The sequence below is a fragment of the Schistocerca americana genome, chromosome 1 (genome assembly GCF_021461395.2).
Source record: "Schistocerca americana isolate TAMUIC-IGC-003095 chromosome 1, iqSchAmer2.1, whole genome shotgun sequence".
Classification (NCBI taxonomy): Eukaryota; Metazoa; Arthropoda; class Insecta; order Orthoptera; family Acrididae; genus Schistocerca; species Schistocerca americana.
The window spans coordinates 641,274,868-641,292,658 of record NC_060119.1 but is presented as its reverse complement, the minus strand read 5'-3'; the positions used below and the strand labels follow the sequence as shown (position 1 = coordinate 641,292,658).

Below are 17,791 nucleotides of genomic sequence, written 5' to 3'. Positions count from 1 at the left end.
AACTGTCAAGAATAGATGTGTGTTCGACCTGTCATTTGTGAGCAGGCAGTGATAAGTAGTGGACGTGCAGCCTAGTATGTCAGCGTTTTTATGGGACAAATCACAATGAAGCTATACCTCCAAATCAATATTCATGGCATTCTCCAGAATTATATGCATACCTGATATCCGTTCTTTCGACAGGGAGTACGGATAGGAGGCGCTAGGTGCGAGTGGAAGTCGATCGGGGAGCGTACCGAGACAGTCTGCGCAAGTGCGATACCTGCTGTGTCCGAGAGGCTCATTGGTTAACGCAACTGCCTGGTAAGCAGGAAATCGCAGGTTCGAGGCCGAGTCCGGCACACATTTTCACGTGTCACCGCTGATTCCAGATGCAGCTGATAGCATTAGTGCCTTTCCTTCCCTCTCTTCCGCCTCCAGTTCACATAATCATTCTCCAGAAAGTTTTGAAGAAGAAACAACAATAATGCCTGGACGCCTGCCGCGAACTGACTGAATGCAAAACGCAGGCAACTGGTCTTCTGGAAAAAATAATCGCGGGTGTCGAGTGTTGGCGTTATCAGTACGAACCCACAGTTCTGGCATTTGCCTCTCGACCAAGGAGTACCCCCTTCACCAGAACAGGGAGACTGAACCTATCTTATTTGTTGCTAGGAGACGCTATCTCTGGGGAAAAATGTGAGCCACACACCGAAGGTGGATATAGAGTGTACACTGAGATCACAAAAGTCTACCGATAGCGACATGCGCTTGTAAAGGCGGAGGTAGTATCGCGTACCCAAGGTGTAAAAGGACAGCACGATGGTGGAGCTGTCATTTGTACTCAAGTGATGCGTGTGAAGAGTTTTTCGACGTGATTATGGCCGCACGACTTGAATTAACAGGATCTGAACACGGAGTGGTAGTTGGAGCTAGACGCCTGGAACATTCCATTTCGTAAATTATCAGAGAATTTAATATTCTGCGATCTTCAGTGTCAAGAGTGTGCCGGGAATACCGCATTTCAGACATACGTCTCAGCACAGACGACCGAGAGCAGCGGCGTTTGGGTAAATTTGTCACTGGTAACAGACAAGCAACACTGCGTGAAATAACTGCAGAAATCAGTGTGGGACGTGCAACGAATGAATCTGTTAGGACAGGGAGGCGAAATTTGGCGTTAATGGGCTATGGCAGAAGACGAACGATGCGAGTGCCTTTGCTAACAGCACAACTTCGCCCACGTCGCCTGTCCTGGGCTCGTGACGACATCGATTGGACCCTAGGCGACTGGAAAACCGCGGCCGGGACAGATGAATCCCGTTTTTAGTTGGTAAGAGCTGGTAGGATTCGAAAGTGGCGCAGGCGCCTCGAAACCGTGGACCAAATTTGTCAACAAGGCACAGTGTAACTTGCTGGCATTTCCATAATGGTGTGGGCTGTTTTTAAATGGAATTGACTAGGGTCCTCTGGATGTTCGATTGCTTGGAGACCATTTGAAGTAATTCATGGACGTCATGTTCCCGAACAACAATGGAATTTTATGGATGGCAATGGGCCATGTCACCGGGCCACAACTGTTTGCGACTGGTTTGAAGAACGTCCTGGACAACGCGAGCGAATTGTTTGGCCACTCAGATAGCCCGACGTGAATCCCGTTAAACAGTTATGGGACATAATCGAGGGGCCACTTCGTTCACAAGATCCTACACTGACGACACTTTCGCAATTGTGGTGTAACTAACCTGTTTCTACGCGTTATTGCGTTAAGATTAGGGTCGCCACCGACTCTAACCATACAACTAATCAAAGGTTTGGCCGAGTCAGAAAATAAATTAATTTGATCATAGACCAAAAACTCATAAAAATGCATACGTTGTGACGTCAGCCATAGGGGATGCGATGCAATTAATAGTATTGACCGTGCACTGTTCACGGGAATCAAACATTTAAAATAAAATAGAAAATGCATCAACACTGTGCTTAAGATCAGCTCCCAGCAACACACCTGAAAATAAGGCTTAATCTAAAGCATTTGTTTTAAAATAAAAGGGGAAACTAATCACTGGACCTGTGCTTAAGGAAACGTGTTGAATCGTTGGATGTGCTAAAGGGAAAGCTATGAGGTGAGTGGCGTAGGTGCAAAAACGTAACCTCGGAATACAAGAGAAAATTGTGGATAAAATCATTTATTCCTAAGATATGGATGTGAGGCATGTACATCCCTGATAACATAAATTTCTAAAACATTAATGAAAAGCATCGATACATTCACCGTTATAATCTACACCTAAAATCATTGGTGTGAATCATTTATGCAACTGCTGTTGCCTGATAACTGATATCAATAACTCGTGAAACGGTACACGTTTCAAAGTATACACGCGTGCCCAGGTGGTTTGTGGAGACGCAATTGCCAGGTATCGTGGGCAAGTTGCAACAATATCACACCACACAATCATGAACAGTTAACATTCTTTAAAACGAACGTGAGATCGGACAGTTAGTGATGATGGTAGCCCAACAAACTCTATTGTTCAACCACGTGGCTGGCTCCCCATGGGTGAAAGATACGTAAAGCAAGGAAAATTTACGAGAAGGCAAAGCTATTAATATTTAGAAAAATAAAAGCTTATACAGGCACAGCTGAAGGCAAACAGACATTCATACAGAAGCGAGTGCTCACTTCTTATCGACACCTTTGTGAGGCGCTCTTCTGGCGGATCCAGATCTGCTGTAGAAATTTACTAAAAGAAAAATCTGCCAAAGTTTTGCATTGCTTGCTGCGACAAGGCAAAGCAATCTTTCAGAGTTGAAAAGTGAGACCAAGAGCTAACAGCTCTCCTCTCGCCAAGTAACAACGCGCCACGCAGTCACTCTAACTCACCGTTCTTCGACTGGAGCACAGCTGTGGACGCTTCCCGTACCGGCGGCAGACTGCCTCCCTTTTTCTTCTCCAGCCTCTTCCACGCACACCGTGGCCCGAAAAACCCAAAGATGCCATTTCCGCCACCAATCTAACGCAGGTAGATTTCTCACAAGTAGCGCAAACCTCTTTGCCTACTTGACCACTACGAGAGTTGGCTATTCTGTACAACTGCTGCTGAATCTGTACGACTATCGCAGACTTTCTGCAGCAGACTACGCCACCGTCTAGCAACGTGACACACAACCACACCCGTTTAATCACACCAGTATGAGAGTTATGAAAAAAGAGAAACAAGGAAAAGAAAGAGAAATGCTAGTGAAAGTGGGCTACAGGACTAATGAATGGTGGCTACAGGACCCTTTCAGACAGTATGGCTCAATATTTCGGCAGGGAATTTCCAATGATGTTTGAGTCGATGCCACATCGAGTTGCTGCATTACGCCAGGCAATAGGAGGCCCGACACAATATTAGGAGTCGGTGTAAGTGATGTTTTGTTTTCATTTTAATTTGATTTTCAGTGCCAAAATGGTCTGTGGATTAATATTCAATAAACTTCTTCTGCTAGTAGCATTCCCTCCATCCGTCGCACAGTGTCTGATCTCCATGCAGCAGTCGGCCCGTGCAGTGAGAGCAGAGTGGCAGTTGGAACTTGTCAACAGGCGGCGGCGGTGGAGGGGGCCTGCTGCGGCGGCTGGCCTCCTCGCACTACCAGAGCTACACGGCCGCGCTGTCGGTGACGATCGCGGTGGGCTGCTGCCTGCTGCTGCTCAACGTGCTCATCTTCGCCGGCATCTACAGGCAGCGCGGGGCCGGGCGGCGCGCGCACCGCGACAAGGAGGAGGAGAAGAAGATGGCCGCCGTGGCCGCCTCCAGCGCCGCCGCCGGCGACGCCGCCGAGGCCACCAAGGTTACGCTCGCTCTGCCGCCACTAGAACTATCCGCCGCTCTTCTACCGTTACCTCTACGTCAAAGAACAGCCCAAGGCAAGACAGGAAGCTGAATACCAGTTCTCCCACCCCACCCCACCTCACCATCTTCCCATCTCCTGTAACATCCAGTGAGAGGCCCTATTTCTTTTATTACGTGTTACCAGCAGAAAAATGCTCCGATAGGAAGGAAAAAGGGCTAATATTCTACTAAACAAAATATCCACGGGTGTACTGCCGGTCTACAGTGTCCAACGGGCACAATATTTCGGCGATCATACATGTCGCCATCATCAGGTGAACTGACGGACTGAGCTCCTGTGAGCGTGCCGGTACGGAGATCCGTACGCTATGGCTGCTCAGGGGGAACTGGCTTCGGTCGCGGCGGCGGCCGATTTAAATACCCTCCTCCCGCGGCGCACTCCCTCCGCCGTCCGCGCCCGGCGCCACGGTCACGGTCACGCGGTGGAACAGATTGCGACGGCGTCTGAGATGACGTCGGTGTGATGGCTCTATCCGCCGTGGTCGTCACAACTATACGTTTGCTCGATTTACTCTCCGTACACGTTCATTTTTAAAAACCGTGGGTTTTGCCGAACAAGGGAGGGGGGGGGGGGGGGGTGGAGGGGCAGGGATTTAGAGGAATTCTTTTCCGTTTTATTCAAGCATGTGTCAATGTCGCACCCCTTCATGATCACATCACATGAGGGCGCGAATGCAAGAGCAAAAAATGCAGTCGCATTGCAGTCCAAAGGGGTGTGGTCACGTTTATTGAGGATGCAGCCCCACAATATCCTTAGAGAAGGGCTGAACCGTCCGAGGATGTCGACATTGTCAAAGGCGGCCAAGAACGTCTTCCTGTTCCGGATCGCACTGTGAACTGTCGTTTACGGCTGCGAAATGTGTGGGATTCAACGCCCCAGGGAAAACTGTGGCCCCTTGGGCCTTTTTGTGCCGCTTCTTAATGGTGTTGTGCCTCGAATGATTTCCTCAGCCACTCATAAGAAAACTGCGTGATTTCAACTTTGGTCGTCGCGGTTCTGAACTCCGTCGCAGGAACGTCAAAAGAAGGAATGGGACGTACAAGGCGGATGTGATGACCTTCCCATATTGCGGCACGCCCACGATGGCGTTGGGCAGAATTGCTGTGAAATCAGGTGCCAATGTGACACCATTAACCCACCCTGAACGTCACATGAGCTTCTGAGATGTAGTTTTCCTTTTTTTTCGCATGTGACGACACCTTGCTGTTACAAACACTGTCGGGTCCAATAGTGACATCGCAGGACGCCACGCTCTTGCACCGTTGCAGAGGAGGGTCTTATGCTGAAGGTTGTATGCAGCTTTGAGACAAATTTCTAAATTATGCGTCGTAGAAGGAAGCAATTAGAGGGTTTCGAAAAAGTTATCCTTTAATTCTGTTGCGCAGTGTCGTTTACTTACGTGAAATTGAAATAAAGCAAACTGATTGCACAACTCAGGCCGAATGTTGCGTGGACAAAAATTTAAAATTTTGCATGTGCTTCAGTACAACAACGTCGAGTTCCCAGTACCTTCTGATGACAACAGTGACACTTTAAAGCATATTTCTCCGTGCTACGTCACATCATGAACTACATTTTCGCCTCGACTGGAGTTAAAGTGTGTATATTATGAACCTCTGTATCTCGGAAACAGCTTAAGATATCAAGAAAATTTTCAAGATTATTCGAGATTGGGATCGGGATATTAGGAGTATATCGAAACAAATTACACCCATTTGCTATGCATAGTGGTCTTGGAATCTGTGGCTCGGTTTTGATATCCCTTTTGGTACCTAGAAACCTTGTTTTTGGGGTGTTTCTCGACAAAGGATAAAGATTTTTAAAAACTAGACGATGGCACTTCGAGACAAATGCCTGTAGGTAGAGAATATGAGGTTACAATTTGAGAAGTTTGCTGCGGTTATTTATTACTTGGTTTTCGCCTCACACCTGAATTTACATGCGAATTTTACGTGTAGATCTTAGGAACTTTGAAGCTCCGAATCTCGGAAACGGATAAAAACAGCAACAAAATTTTCAAGGTTACTCGATATCGGAACCGTAGAAATATACCGCACAAATGTAATCAGTCATCTTGGAATACTTGGCTGTGTTTTGGTACGCAAAATTGCAAAGAAAAACATTTTTGAAGAGCCGGCCATGAACGGTGTCTCCAAACCCCTTAGAGCGCACAGTAGATCACAATAGACGCAAAAAAGAACCAACCGGTTTGCTCCATTTGATTAATCAGGAGAAAATGTGTAATATTCGTACTTTGACATTGTACAGTAGGGCAGTGACGCTAAGGCGATCGTTCCGTTGCGAATTAAAATGGTCCTGATTAATCAAATGGAGCAAACCGGTTGGTTCTTTTTTGCGTCTATTGTGATCTACTGTGCGCTCTAAGGGGTTTGGAGACACCGTTCATGGCCGGCTCTTCAAAAATGTTTTTCTTTGCAATTTTGCGTACCAAAACACAGCCAAGGATTCCAAGATGACTGATTACATTCGTGCGGTATATTTCTACGGTTCCGATATCGAGTAACCTTGAAAATTTTGTTGCTGTTTTTATCCGTTTCCGAGATTCGGAGCTTCAAAGTTCCTAAGATCTACACGTAAAATTCGCATGTAAATTCAGGTGTGAGGCGAAAACCAAGTAATAAATAACCGCAGCAAACTTCTCAAATTGTAACCTCATATTCTCTACCTACAGGCATTTGTCTCGAAGTGCCATCGTCTAGTTTTTAAAAATCTTTATCCTTTGTCGAGAAACACCCCAAAAACAAGTGTTTTGGATAGCCCTTGGGCTAGGACCATCAGCAGAACCTGAGGTATGAGCCTCAGAAGAACATCGTTTTTATGCACAGCATTTTGGAACACATTAAGCAGCGCCTGCTGTCACATGTGTACCGACACAGAGTGCATTGTAACAGTAAAAGGTGACACGATCGAATGTATGTAATAATAGATGCAAAAAAAGTTCCAGTAAAATCGGTTCTTAAAAGAGCCATTTGTGCAAGCTTCTTCGAACTGAAGTGACTTATTAAGCATTAATGTGAATAAATTATGTAAAATGTCTTAATATAATAACAATATGTTGTTATTCAATTATGAATGTTAGCCTTCTGTGGGGGACACGGCAAGTTATATTTAGAGGGAGCTGGGCACAGAAAAGGCTGTGACAGACACCTTCCACCCCCATCCCAAACTGAAATGCAGATATGCACCTGCAGTTGTGAGATAAGTGCAAATTTGTGGTTACTAGCTCTCACTGATTTCAGTTCAGGTAGTGATGGTGCATGGTGTTATTTCAGTGATTATAGTGTTGAATCAAATTTAGAAAGAGTTTGGCAGTAAGAGCTCATTTCCCAGTATGATGCTACACCCTCCCTGGTCTGGATGCACACACTGATTAGGTTGAGCAATGTGTCACAAAGCCCTTGTATCCTCTCCTAAGACAAACTGGTCCATCAGTGTTGTAACTGGTCCACATATATACATTCTCAAATATCCAACGTTTTTCTGTACACAGGAGAAAAATAAACTGCAAACAGAAGTCCATATCCGAAACTGTCATCCACCAAGGCACCAGAGTGTTGAATTCCTAGGAGACAAGGCCTCTCTATGCAGCATCTAGCTCCTCCTCCCCACTGACGATAGTGGCATTCAGTTGTGATCACTAAACAACAAACAACGCTGCAAAGTATTCCCTCTATTGTCCGTCAGTGTACAGAGTCATATTTCCAGCCAAGGAGATGGCCTAGTGGCAGGTGCCTGCACCTACAACTTCGAAGATCTGTAGCATCGTTGGATGACATTTCCGGATCCGTGTTCCTACCCTCAATTTGTTCCTCAAGACACCCTCTACAGCGCCTAGAAATCTAAGAAATGGTTCAAATGGCTCTGAGCACTATGGAACTTAACATCTGAGGTCATCAATCCCCCAGACTTAGAACTACTTAAACCTAACTAACACACATCCATGCCCGAGGCAGGATTCGAACCTGCGACTGTAGCAGTCACGCAGTTCCAGACTGAAGCGCCTAAAACTGCTCGGCCACACCGGCCGGCTCAAAATGATCAATGGACCATAGGAAGCCTCCCAAATGTCTAAAATCCAGCAGTCTGTGTTGGAGATTTTAACTCTCGCCACAGATGATGGGGCTACAGAAAGTGTAATGAGGTTGGAGAAAGACTGACCATGTGGAAAGATCGTCATGACCTACTTCTCCTTCATGATCAGAAAGAGAAAGTAGCTTTCCATTCTACTCATGATCTACATTTCCTTTACCATCCAAAAGAGAAGGCAGCTTTCCACTCTAAAGTGTGTAATTCTAAATCGAGTCTGACGTATGCTTTACCACTTGTGGAGAAATAGTACTGCCCTTCAAGATCAAGGAGGGCACTGGAAGATTCTCAAAAAAGGTCAACACTGACCTGTGATAATTGAAGTTATCGTAACTCTTCCGATTATATACAGCCCACCACTTGCTCGCAGGAACCTAAAGAACACAGACTGGAGAAGATATCAAGGACACATATAGGAAAAACCCAATAGGATCCACTCCATGACCAGCAAACTACAAAAGATTTACTGTGTTAGTTAAGACTGTAGCAACAAAAATCGTCCCTCGTGGAGGAAGTTAAGAGTACATCACATGCTGATGAGAAGATTGTGAGAAACTATTGGATGACTCTAAAAGGACTGCATACAATGCAGTTTCTGACTGCATTATCGAGCTCTTAGATCAAGTACAAAAAAACCTATGGCAGGAGACAGTATCCTTTCTTAATTTTGTACATTCCAGCCATAAGGGATGGAATTTACTACAAAAACTGGGAGGAACAAACAACATGAAAACTGGAACTGTCATTGTCTCACCACACTCAGGAAAACACCAGAAATAAAAATTACTAATTAAAAAAAAAAAAAAAAAGGAAAAGAGAATAAAACGGAAGATACATTTTGGAAATTGCTCTGAAAGAACAAAAATTGCATGTGCAGTTGATATTAATGAAACAGATTATGCTCTGAAACAGGTGAAAAACCAGAGCCCCAGGTGTGTATGGTGAACTACCAGAATTTTTAAAAGATTTGGGACCAAAAACCAAACTCTAATTGGGCAGATTCTTCATTAAGATATCTGACTCTACAAAACTTCTAAAGATACGGAAGAAGACAAAGGTGATTGCAATACTTAAATGAGGAAAATAGCAGATGATCTGAAGAACTTTAGATCTATCTCTTTACCGTGTGCTACCTACAGACTGTCTGAAAGGGTATTGCCATTTATCAAAAAGGTCCTGCTGGTGGGACAAGCCGGTTTCAGGAAAAACAGGAACTGGTGAGCAACAAATATTGATGCTGACCATGTGCATAGAGAAAAGCTTCCAAGACACAATGAATACAGTAGTGGTGCTGCAGTGTCTGACAGTCTGGATCCAAGGGCTTTTAGGTAAACCCATAAAAGCTACCAAATGCAAGCAAACACTGAAGATCATGAAATCTATGCTACTGGAGAGAACTTACAGATTTCACGTGAGAGACAAGATAAGCGGTGTCCAAGCACTACACAATGCTCTACCTCAAGGTTCTCTCCCCCTCCCCACTTATATTTCAACTTACAAACACTGGATTTACCACACAAGGTCATATAAATTTGCCTTTGCTAATGTATTAGCAATTACCACACAGTCAAAGTCATTTGAACAGCTAGAAGTTCCTCTGAATAGTGATCTACATATCACAGACTCTTCAAGAGTATTATACCAGTATACATGAAACCAAGCCAATTCACATCAGTAAGTATCACTATGTATTTCAACAACGTAAAATTCACAGAAAGTTGATCCTTTAACCCAATGGAGAGCCAATTAAAGGCGACAACACCCCCAAATACTTATAAGTTAAATTTGACTGTACACTTTCCTACAACTACAGCCTAGAAGAACTGAAGCAAAACCAAATTTTGGGAACTCTATACTAGACAAACTAGCATGCAACTCATGCAGAAGGGACCCAAACAGTTTGTAAACATCAGCCTTGGCACTGGTGTATAGTACTGCAGAATACTGTGCCCCAGTATGGGCAGTGAGCACACACACAAAGAAAGTTGTTTTGGAGCTCAATGAATCAATGAGGATCATAAGTGTCTCATTGAAACTGACCCCCTTAACCTGGCTACCAGTGCTAGCCAGTGTCCAACTATCAAACATCAGATGCAAAGCTGTAATAAAAAGGGAGTGGAAGAAGATACTAGACCAATGTGATCACTCAGTTCATCATCATTTACACACAAAGAATTGACTGGATTTGAGGTTGCCTCTCCAGAAAACCACCCAAGAATCAGAAGTTTTTGAGGAAGAAAGGACTGGCAGGAACTCTGATGAAGAAACATCTGGCAAAATGGATCTCTCATTGCTGACTTGACCAAATAAGTTACTGGTTTTGACTTTCCAAGAAGATACTGGACAAGATTAAACAGAATAAGAACTGGAGCAGGTTGGTGTAAAAGCTTAACAACAAAGTGAGACCTTGCAAATGATGCTTTTGTGAGTGTGGTGAACTTCAAACTATGGATCACAGTTTAAATTGTGTAATTTGTGGTTTCAAAGGAGACAGAATTAAGGACATCCACAACATTTTCAGAGAAGGCGTCCACTGGCCAAGTAATCTCCAGTGCAATTTGACCTTACCTTACTTAGTTAATATATTAATAGACTTCTATTTCTATGTCATTCTCTTTGATTTGTGAGCAGAATTATCCTTGATATCATAGAAACTGGCTCTGAGTCAGAATTGATGTCTGGGATGGTCCCATACATATTCTATTGAGAACATGTTTTATTGAGGACAGATCTGGGGATCTTGCTGGCCATGGGAGTACCTCATCATCATACGGACAGCCCATAGAGTCACATGCCTTATATGGGCAAGCAGTGCCCTGTTAAAAAATGGTATCATAATGCCTTATAGATAGCACATAAGGACACAGTGTGTTCATGATGTACTGTTGTGCTATCACAGTTCCCTCAATCACAACCAGCCATGAAATGAAGTTGTACCAAATGTCTCTCCACACCATGGCCCAAGAGTAACACTGCAGTGCCTCTCCAAATCATTGGAAGAATGGGACCTCTCCCCAAGTTGCTGCAGTACTCATTGACACTGGTCATCTGGGGTAGTGTAGAACCACAATTCATCACTCAACACAGTGCAACACAATTCATCAGCAGTCCATGATTGCCAGTCATGGCACCACCCCAAATGCAGTCATTGGTGTTGTGCTGTTAGTGGCAGTCTGCAAAAGGGATGGTAATCATGTTGTCCAGTTGCTGCTAATATCTGTCCATTGGTGCAGGATGACACAGAATATTGCAGGGAATCTATTATTTTTCCAGGTGTGGTAGACGCAGATGTGAAGGGGCTACAATTTTTGGTGCATAATACTCTGATCCTCCCTTGTGGTGGTCAGACATGAGTGACTGGAAGTTCAATGATGAATGTGCCTGACCTCATACTCCAATGCAGTCCAACATTGGGTCACTGTCATATTTAAATGCCCCACAAATCTGGATATTGCACAGTTCAACCAGCCAGGCGAATGGAGATCCACAATGAGGCCCCTTCCAAATCTGTCAGATGCTGAGAACATTGTTTCACAGGGATATGTGACATCTCCAGGTCCTTTACAGTAATCAGTCAACATCTTATGCTATTTGTGGCCCTTATACACCCTACTAGGCTAGTAATAACAATGATCTATGGTAACTGTTCTACCTGTCACAGATAACTGCAGCTCTAATCATTGTGCCCTTGTGTGCAAAGTTACTTTGACATCTGACCATGTATTCTGGATGCTTCCCTCCCCCCCCCCCCCCCTCCCCCTCCTCACCCCTTTCCCCCCTTACTCACAGGCAGTGCATTTGAAATGTAAACTTTTCCATCAAGTCCCCATTGGATTGAGTTCAGATTTCACCCATAGCCCATGGATGAGCATGATGGGGTAACAGGAATTTTTTTGTTCATATACAAGATCTTAAGTGCCAGTATGGATAGATTGAGAAGGGCCCCTACCTTGACCTTCAAAATCACATGATCTTAATCCTTTGCATTTTTCTGTGTGGGCTCATCAAGAAAGTGAAGTGTGTAGCACTGCTCCTGGTATGGTTGAAAGCCTGGATTAGCAAAGTGTATACTCTTGTCGAAGTTTACCATATGATCAAGGGTTTTCTGAGTGAACACACGCCCCACAGCAGACATGAGTGCTTCAGAATGTGAGGACATCACTTGAAGCACCTTATGTGCGTAAATTGTAACAAGGAACATGCTGAGGCAGAATTGTACATCTTTTAAGTGCAGGCCATGGTTCAATTAAATGAGCACTGAATCAAAAAGTTTAAATTTCAAATACATTTATATTAACCAGAGTCACCCTTCCAGAATTAATTTTCATTCTGAAGTGGAATGTGTACTGATATGCAACTTTCTGGCAGATTAAAATTGTGTGCCAGCTGAGGTTCCAGTTTAAAGGCTCCAATTTAATCCTCATACCACTGAAAAGATGAATGAAATTATATTAATGACAGTGGTATTGAGAAACAGCTGAACAAAGCTCCAGAGCCCAATGAAATCCCTGTCAGATTCCATACTGAATCTGCAGCTCAGTTAGCCCCTCTTCTAACTATAATTTACCATAGACCCCTTGAACAGAAAACCGTGCCCAGTAGTTGGAAGAAAGCACAATTCACACCTGTCTACAAGAAGCGCAGCAGAAATGACCCACAAAACTACCATCCAATGTCCTTGACATCAATTTGTTGTCTTAGAACATATTCTGAGCTTAAATATAATGAGGTATCTCAAAGAGAATGAACCCTCTGTGCCAATCAGCAAGGATTCCAAAAACATTGATGTTGTGAATCCTAATTCAACTTTCCTCACATGGCATACTGAAAGCTTTGGATCAAGGCAGTCAGGTAGATGCAGTATTTCTTGATTTCTGAAAAGCATTTGATTCTGTACCACATCTACACTTAGTATCAAGAGTGCAATCATGCGAGCTGTTTTAGTTGCAATCTTCAGCACAATGACTGGTTCAATGCAGCTCTCCATGCTCTTCATCTCTGAATAACTACTGCAACATATATCCTTCTGAACCTGCTTACTTTATTCAGCTCCTAGTCTCCCTCTACAATTTTTACCCCCCCCCCCCCCCCAAAAAAAAATACCGAACTAGTGATCCCCTGTTGCCACAGAATGTTTCCTATCAACTGATCCCTTCTTTTGGTCAAGTTGTGCCACAAATTTCTTGTCTCCCCAATTCTGTTAAGTACTTCCTCATTAATTATGTGATCAACCCATCTAATCTTCAACATTAATCTGCACCACAACATTTTGAAAGCTTCTATTCACTTTTTGTCTGCACTATTTATCACCCATGTTTCATTTCCATAGATGACTACACTCCATATAAATACTTCCAGAAAAGACTTCTTAACACTTAAATCTATACCCAATATTAACAAATTTATCTTCCTCAGAAAAGTTTTTATTGCTATTACCAGTCTACATTTCATATCATCTTTACTTTGGCCATCGTCAGTTATTTTGCTGCTCAAATAACATAACTTCTCTACTACTTTAAGTGTCTCATTTCCTAAAATAATTCCCTTAGCATCACCCAATTTAATTTGACGACATTCTACTAACCTTGTTTTGCTTTTGTTGATGAACATCTTATGTCCTCCTTTCAAGGCAAAGTCCATTCAATTCAACTGCTCTTCCAAGTCCTTTGCTGTCTCTGACAGCATTACAACATCATCAGCAAACCTCGAAGTTTTTATTTCTTTTCCATGACCTTTAATTCCTACTTGGATTATTTCATATCCTTTACTGCTTTTTCAGTGGACAGATTGAACATCATCAGGGACAGGCTACATACCTGTCTTACTCCCTTCATAATCACTGCTTCCCTTTCATGCTCCTTGACTCTTATAACTGCTGTCTGGTTTCTGTACAAGTTGTTTCTGTACAAGCTGTAAAGAGACCTTCACTCCCTGTTTTATCCCTGCTACCTTCATAATTTCACAGAGAGTATCCCAATCAACATTGTCAAAAGGTTTCTTTAAGTCTACAAATGCTATAAACATAGGATTGCCTTCCCTTAACCTAAGTGTAACATAAGTCTTAGGGTCCGTATTGCCTCCTGTGTTCCTACATTCCTCCGGAATCTTCTCCGAGGTTGGCTTCTACCAGCTTTTCCATTCTTCTGTTCATAATTTGTGTTAGTATTTTGTAACCATGACTTATTAAACTGATATTGTGGTAATTTTAACACCTGTCAACAACCACTTTCTTTGGGATTGGAATTATTACATTCTCCTTTAACTTTGAGGGTATTTCACCAGTCTCATTCATTTGCCCACCAGAGGAAGAGTTTTCTCATGGATGGCTCTCCCAAGGCTATCAGTAGTTCTGACAAAACATTGTCTAGTGCCACAGATTGTTTCAGCTTAGATCTTTGAGAGCTCTGTGAAATTCTTCTTGCAGTATCATATCTCCCATCTCATCTTCCCTTCTATAATATTGACTTCAAGTTTATCTCCCTTGTATAGACCCTCTATATACTCCTCACACCTTTCAGCTTTCCCTTCTTTGCTTAACACTGGTTATCCATTGGAGCTGTTGATGTCCATACAGCAGCTTCCCTTTTCCTCAGAGGCCTTTTTAATTTTCCTGTAGATGATATCTATCATTCCCCTGGTGAAATGTGCTTCTAAATCCTTACATTTTCTTCTAGCTATTATTGCTTAGCCATTTTGCACTTGTTGTCAATCTCATTTTTTAAACATTTCTATTCTCTTTCACCTGCTTCATTTGCTGCAGTTTATATTTTTCCTTTTCATCAATTACATTTGATATATCTCATGTTCTCCAAGGACTTCTACTTGACTTTGTCTTTTTACCTATTTGATCCTCTGCTGCCTTCACTATTTCATCTCTTAAGGCTACTGGCTCATTTGCTACTGTATTCCTTTCCCCTGTTATAGTCAAGTGTTACCTAATGCTTGTACTGTCTCCCTAAATAAAGAGACTTATTTCTTACAGTATACAGTTTTATAATCTAACAAAAACATAATAAATGTTTAGGTATAAGGAAATAATGAGGTTAATTTTTTGGTGTGTTGGACAAGCACAATAAGCTGAGCTATGCCTGTAAATGAGTAAAGAATGTTTTCATATTAGTTCCACATAAATGAAATAGTCCTTCTCTTGTTGTAGATTTATGCTTATCAATTAATAATACTACATTTGATCACTGTATCCATCTACAAAATCTTGCACGTGTCCATCTTTCCTTTTGTAATCAGATCTTCATAATAACTCCGAAGTACACAGGTGGGCTTCTTGGATTTTTATATATTACAGTACTACTTGGAGTAATAATTCAATTTTTCACTGGTGAAATACCACTATATTCTTTCTTCTACACACATAAAAAATACAAACTTTTTACTTATTCTCACAACCAAAATGGCTACCTTCATTCATTAACAGACAGTGAGTCCTTCCTCTTACTGAGGAACAGGAAAAGCATCTTATGTTTTTTAACATTTTAAAATCAAAAATACATGACAGTAAGCACGGGCTCTACACTGGGCTACCACTTCACCTTTTCTCTTTGTTTTTGAAAGAAAAAAAATCATAAAAGCAAGAAATGGAAAAGGTACATCACATGCTCCTTCTGAAACTCTCAGCAACCTCTGGTTCTTTCAACTTATCTTTTTTTCAGTTTCTTCAGTTTTAATCTAGAGTTCATAACCTGTAAGTTGTGGTCAGAGTTCATATCCGCCCTTGGAAATATCTTACAATTTAAAATCTGGTTCATAAATCTCTGGGGTATCAAGTGAAGTTAGAGACTGGATTGAAGACTTTTTGGTAGGAAGAACATAGCATGTTATCTTGGACGAAGAGTCAATGACAGATATAGAAGTAACTTCAGTTGTGCCTCAGGGATGTGTATTCAGACCCTTGCTGTTCGTGGTTGTGTTAATGACCTAGTGGACAAGATTAATAGTAACCTCAGACTGTTTGCAGATGATACAGTTATCTATAATGAAGTACTATCTATATGAAGCTACATAGATACTCAGTCGGATACCGATAAGATTTCAGAGTGGTGCAAAAATTGGGAACTTGCCTTAAATTTTCAGAAGTGTAAAATTGTTCACTTCCCAAAATGAAAAAACGTGGTATCCTATGACTACAATATCAATGAGCCACAGATGGAATCAGCCAGCTCATATAAATACCATACCTGAGTGCAAAACAGTTTACGGATGTGAAATGGAATGATAACAAAGGCTCAGTTGTGGATAAAGCAGATGATGGACTTAAGTTTATTGATAGAATACTGAGGAAGAGCAATCAGTCAACAATGGAGATTGCTCAAAAATCGCTTATGTGACCCAATCTAGAATATTGCTCAAGTGTCTGGGAACCATATCAAATAGGACCAACACAGATATTGGTTGTATAGAGAGAAGACAGCATGAATAGTAACAGGTTTTTTTACCCATGGAAGAGTGTCAGAGTGATGTTGAAGAAACTGAACTGACACACTCTTGAAGACAGAACTATCCAGAGAATGTCTACTAACAATGTTTCAAGAACTGGCTTTAAATGATTACAGTATGATTATACTGCAACTACCTAAGCATTGCTCACATAGGGATTGTATGGACTAAATTAGAATAATTACACCATACACAGAGGCATTTAAGCAATCACTCATCCCACACTCCAAACAGGAAGAAACCCTAATAACTGGTACAATGTGACATACCACTGTCCAAACAGGAAGAAACCCTAATAACTGGTACAATGTGACATACCTCTGTCATGCACTTCATGGTGGTTTGCAGAGTATAGATGTAGATGTAGATGACTAGTCCTTGCAGCATAACTTCCACCAGTACTTCATCTCCAATCTTCCAAACTTCACAGAAGTGCTCTTGCAAAACTTATGGGATTAATACTCCTGGAAGAAAGGATATTGTGGAGACATGGCTTGGCCACAGCCTAGGGGATTCTTTCCAGAATTAACTTTCACTCTGCAGTGGAGTGCACACTGATACTAAACTTCATGGCAGATTAAGCTGGAGTAAGACGCAGACCTGGGATCTTTACCTTTTGTGGGCAATTGCACTACTGACTGGGCTAGCTAAGCACAAGTTCCACAAGTTTTGCAGGAGAACTCCTGTGAAATTAGGAAGACAGGAGATGTAGTACTGGTGGAAGTTAAGCTGTGAGGACAGATCCTGAGTTGTGAGAACGGTTGGTAGAGCATTTGCCCAACAAAGGCTCATGTCAAGTAGATTTAATCTATCAGATGAGACTGTATACTCTGTCATAAAACTAAGTGATAACCCACACAAATGAAGTAAGGCAGGAGGTTGCAGTCATGTAGGATTCAAGTAATACTGGAAAATTATTTGGATTCATTTGGAGTGGAAGAGGTAGGGTACGCTATAACTGACAGGTGACTAGGTTTCAAAAATGATTTCATAGTCTTGAAGGGGAAAGCGATTGAAATTACCTTGAGAAAAGGCATGGTGCATTCTGGGATGTAAGGAAGATGGAACAGATTGATAGAAACATGGGATCAGGCCAGAGTTCTGAAGAATGAGGGATGCAGCAAAGTGCTAGGAAACAATTATGCCTTCTGCAAAGGACTAGTATAGGTATTGCAGGTAGATGAGGAGCTGTGAGAACTTCACCAGTGAGTGGTTGCAAAGGTTTATTTCCATATTTTTTTATTTTTCATTTTCTACTCCTGAATGCAATGCAGGCTGTTCAAGTTGTGACTCACTGTAGAGTCAAGATCAGTTCACTTAAACAACAGGCAAGCTGGTAGTGGAACAGAGAGGG

General features: G+C 42.4%; 1 protein-coding gene across 1 annotated transcript in view; it reads left to right on the top strand.

Annotated features, from left to right (window-relative positions):
• Positions 1 to 17,791, top strand: part of LOC124584853 (neuroligin 4-like) — a 300,880-nt gene that overhangs the window by 264,078 nt on the left and 19,011 nt on the right. The window contains exon 9 of the mRNA XM_047131372.1: positions 3,569 to 3,816. Coding sequence (XP_046987328.1) covers positions 3,569 to 3,816 — 248 coding nt within the window. The remainder of the gene's footprint in view (positions 1 to 3,568; positions 3,817 to 17,791) is intronic.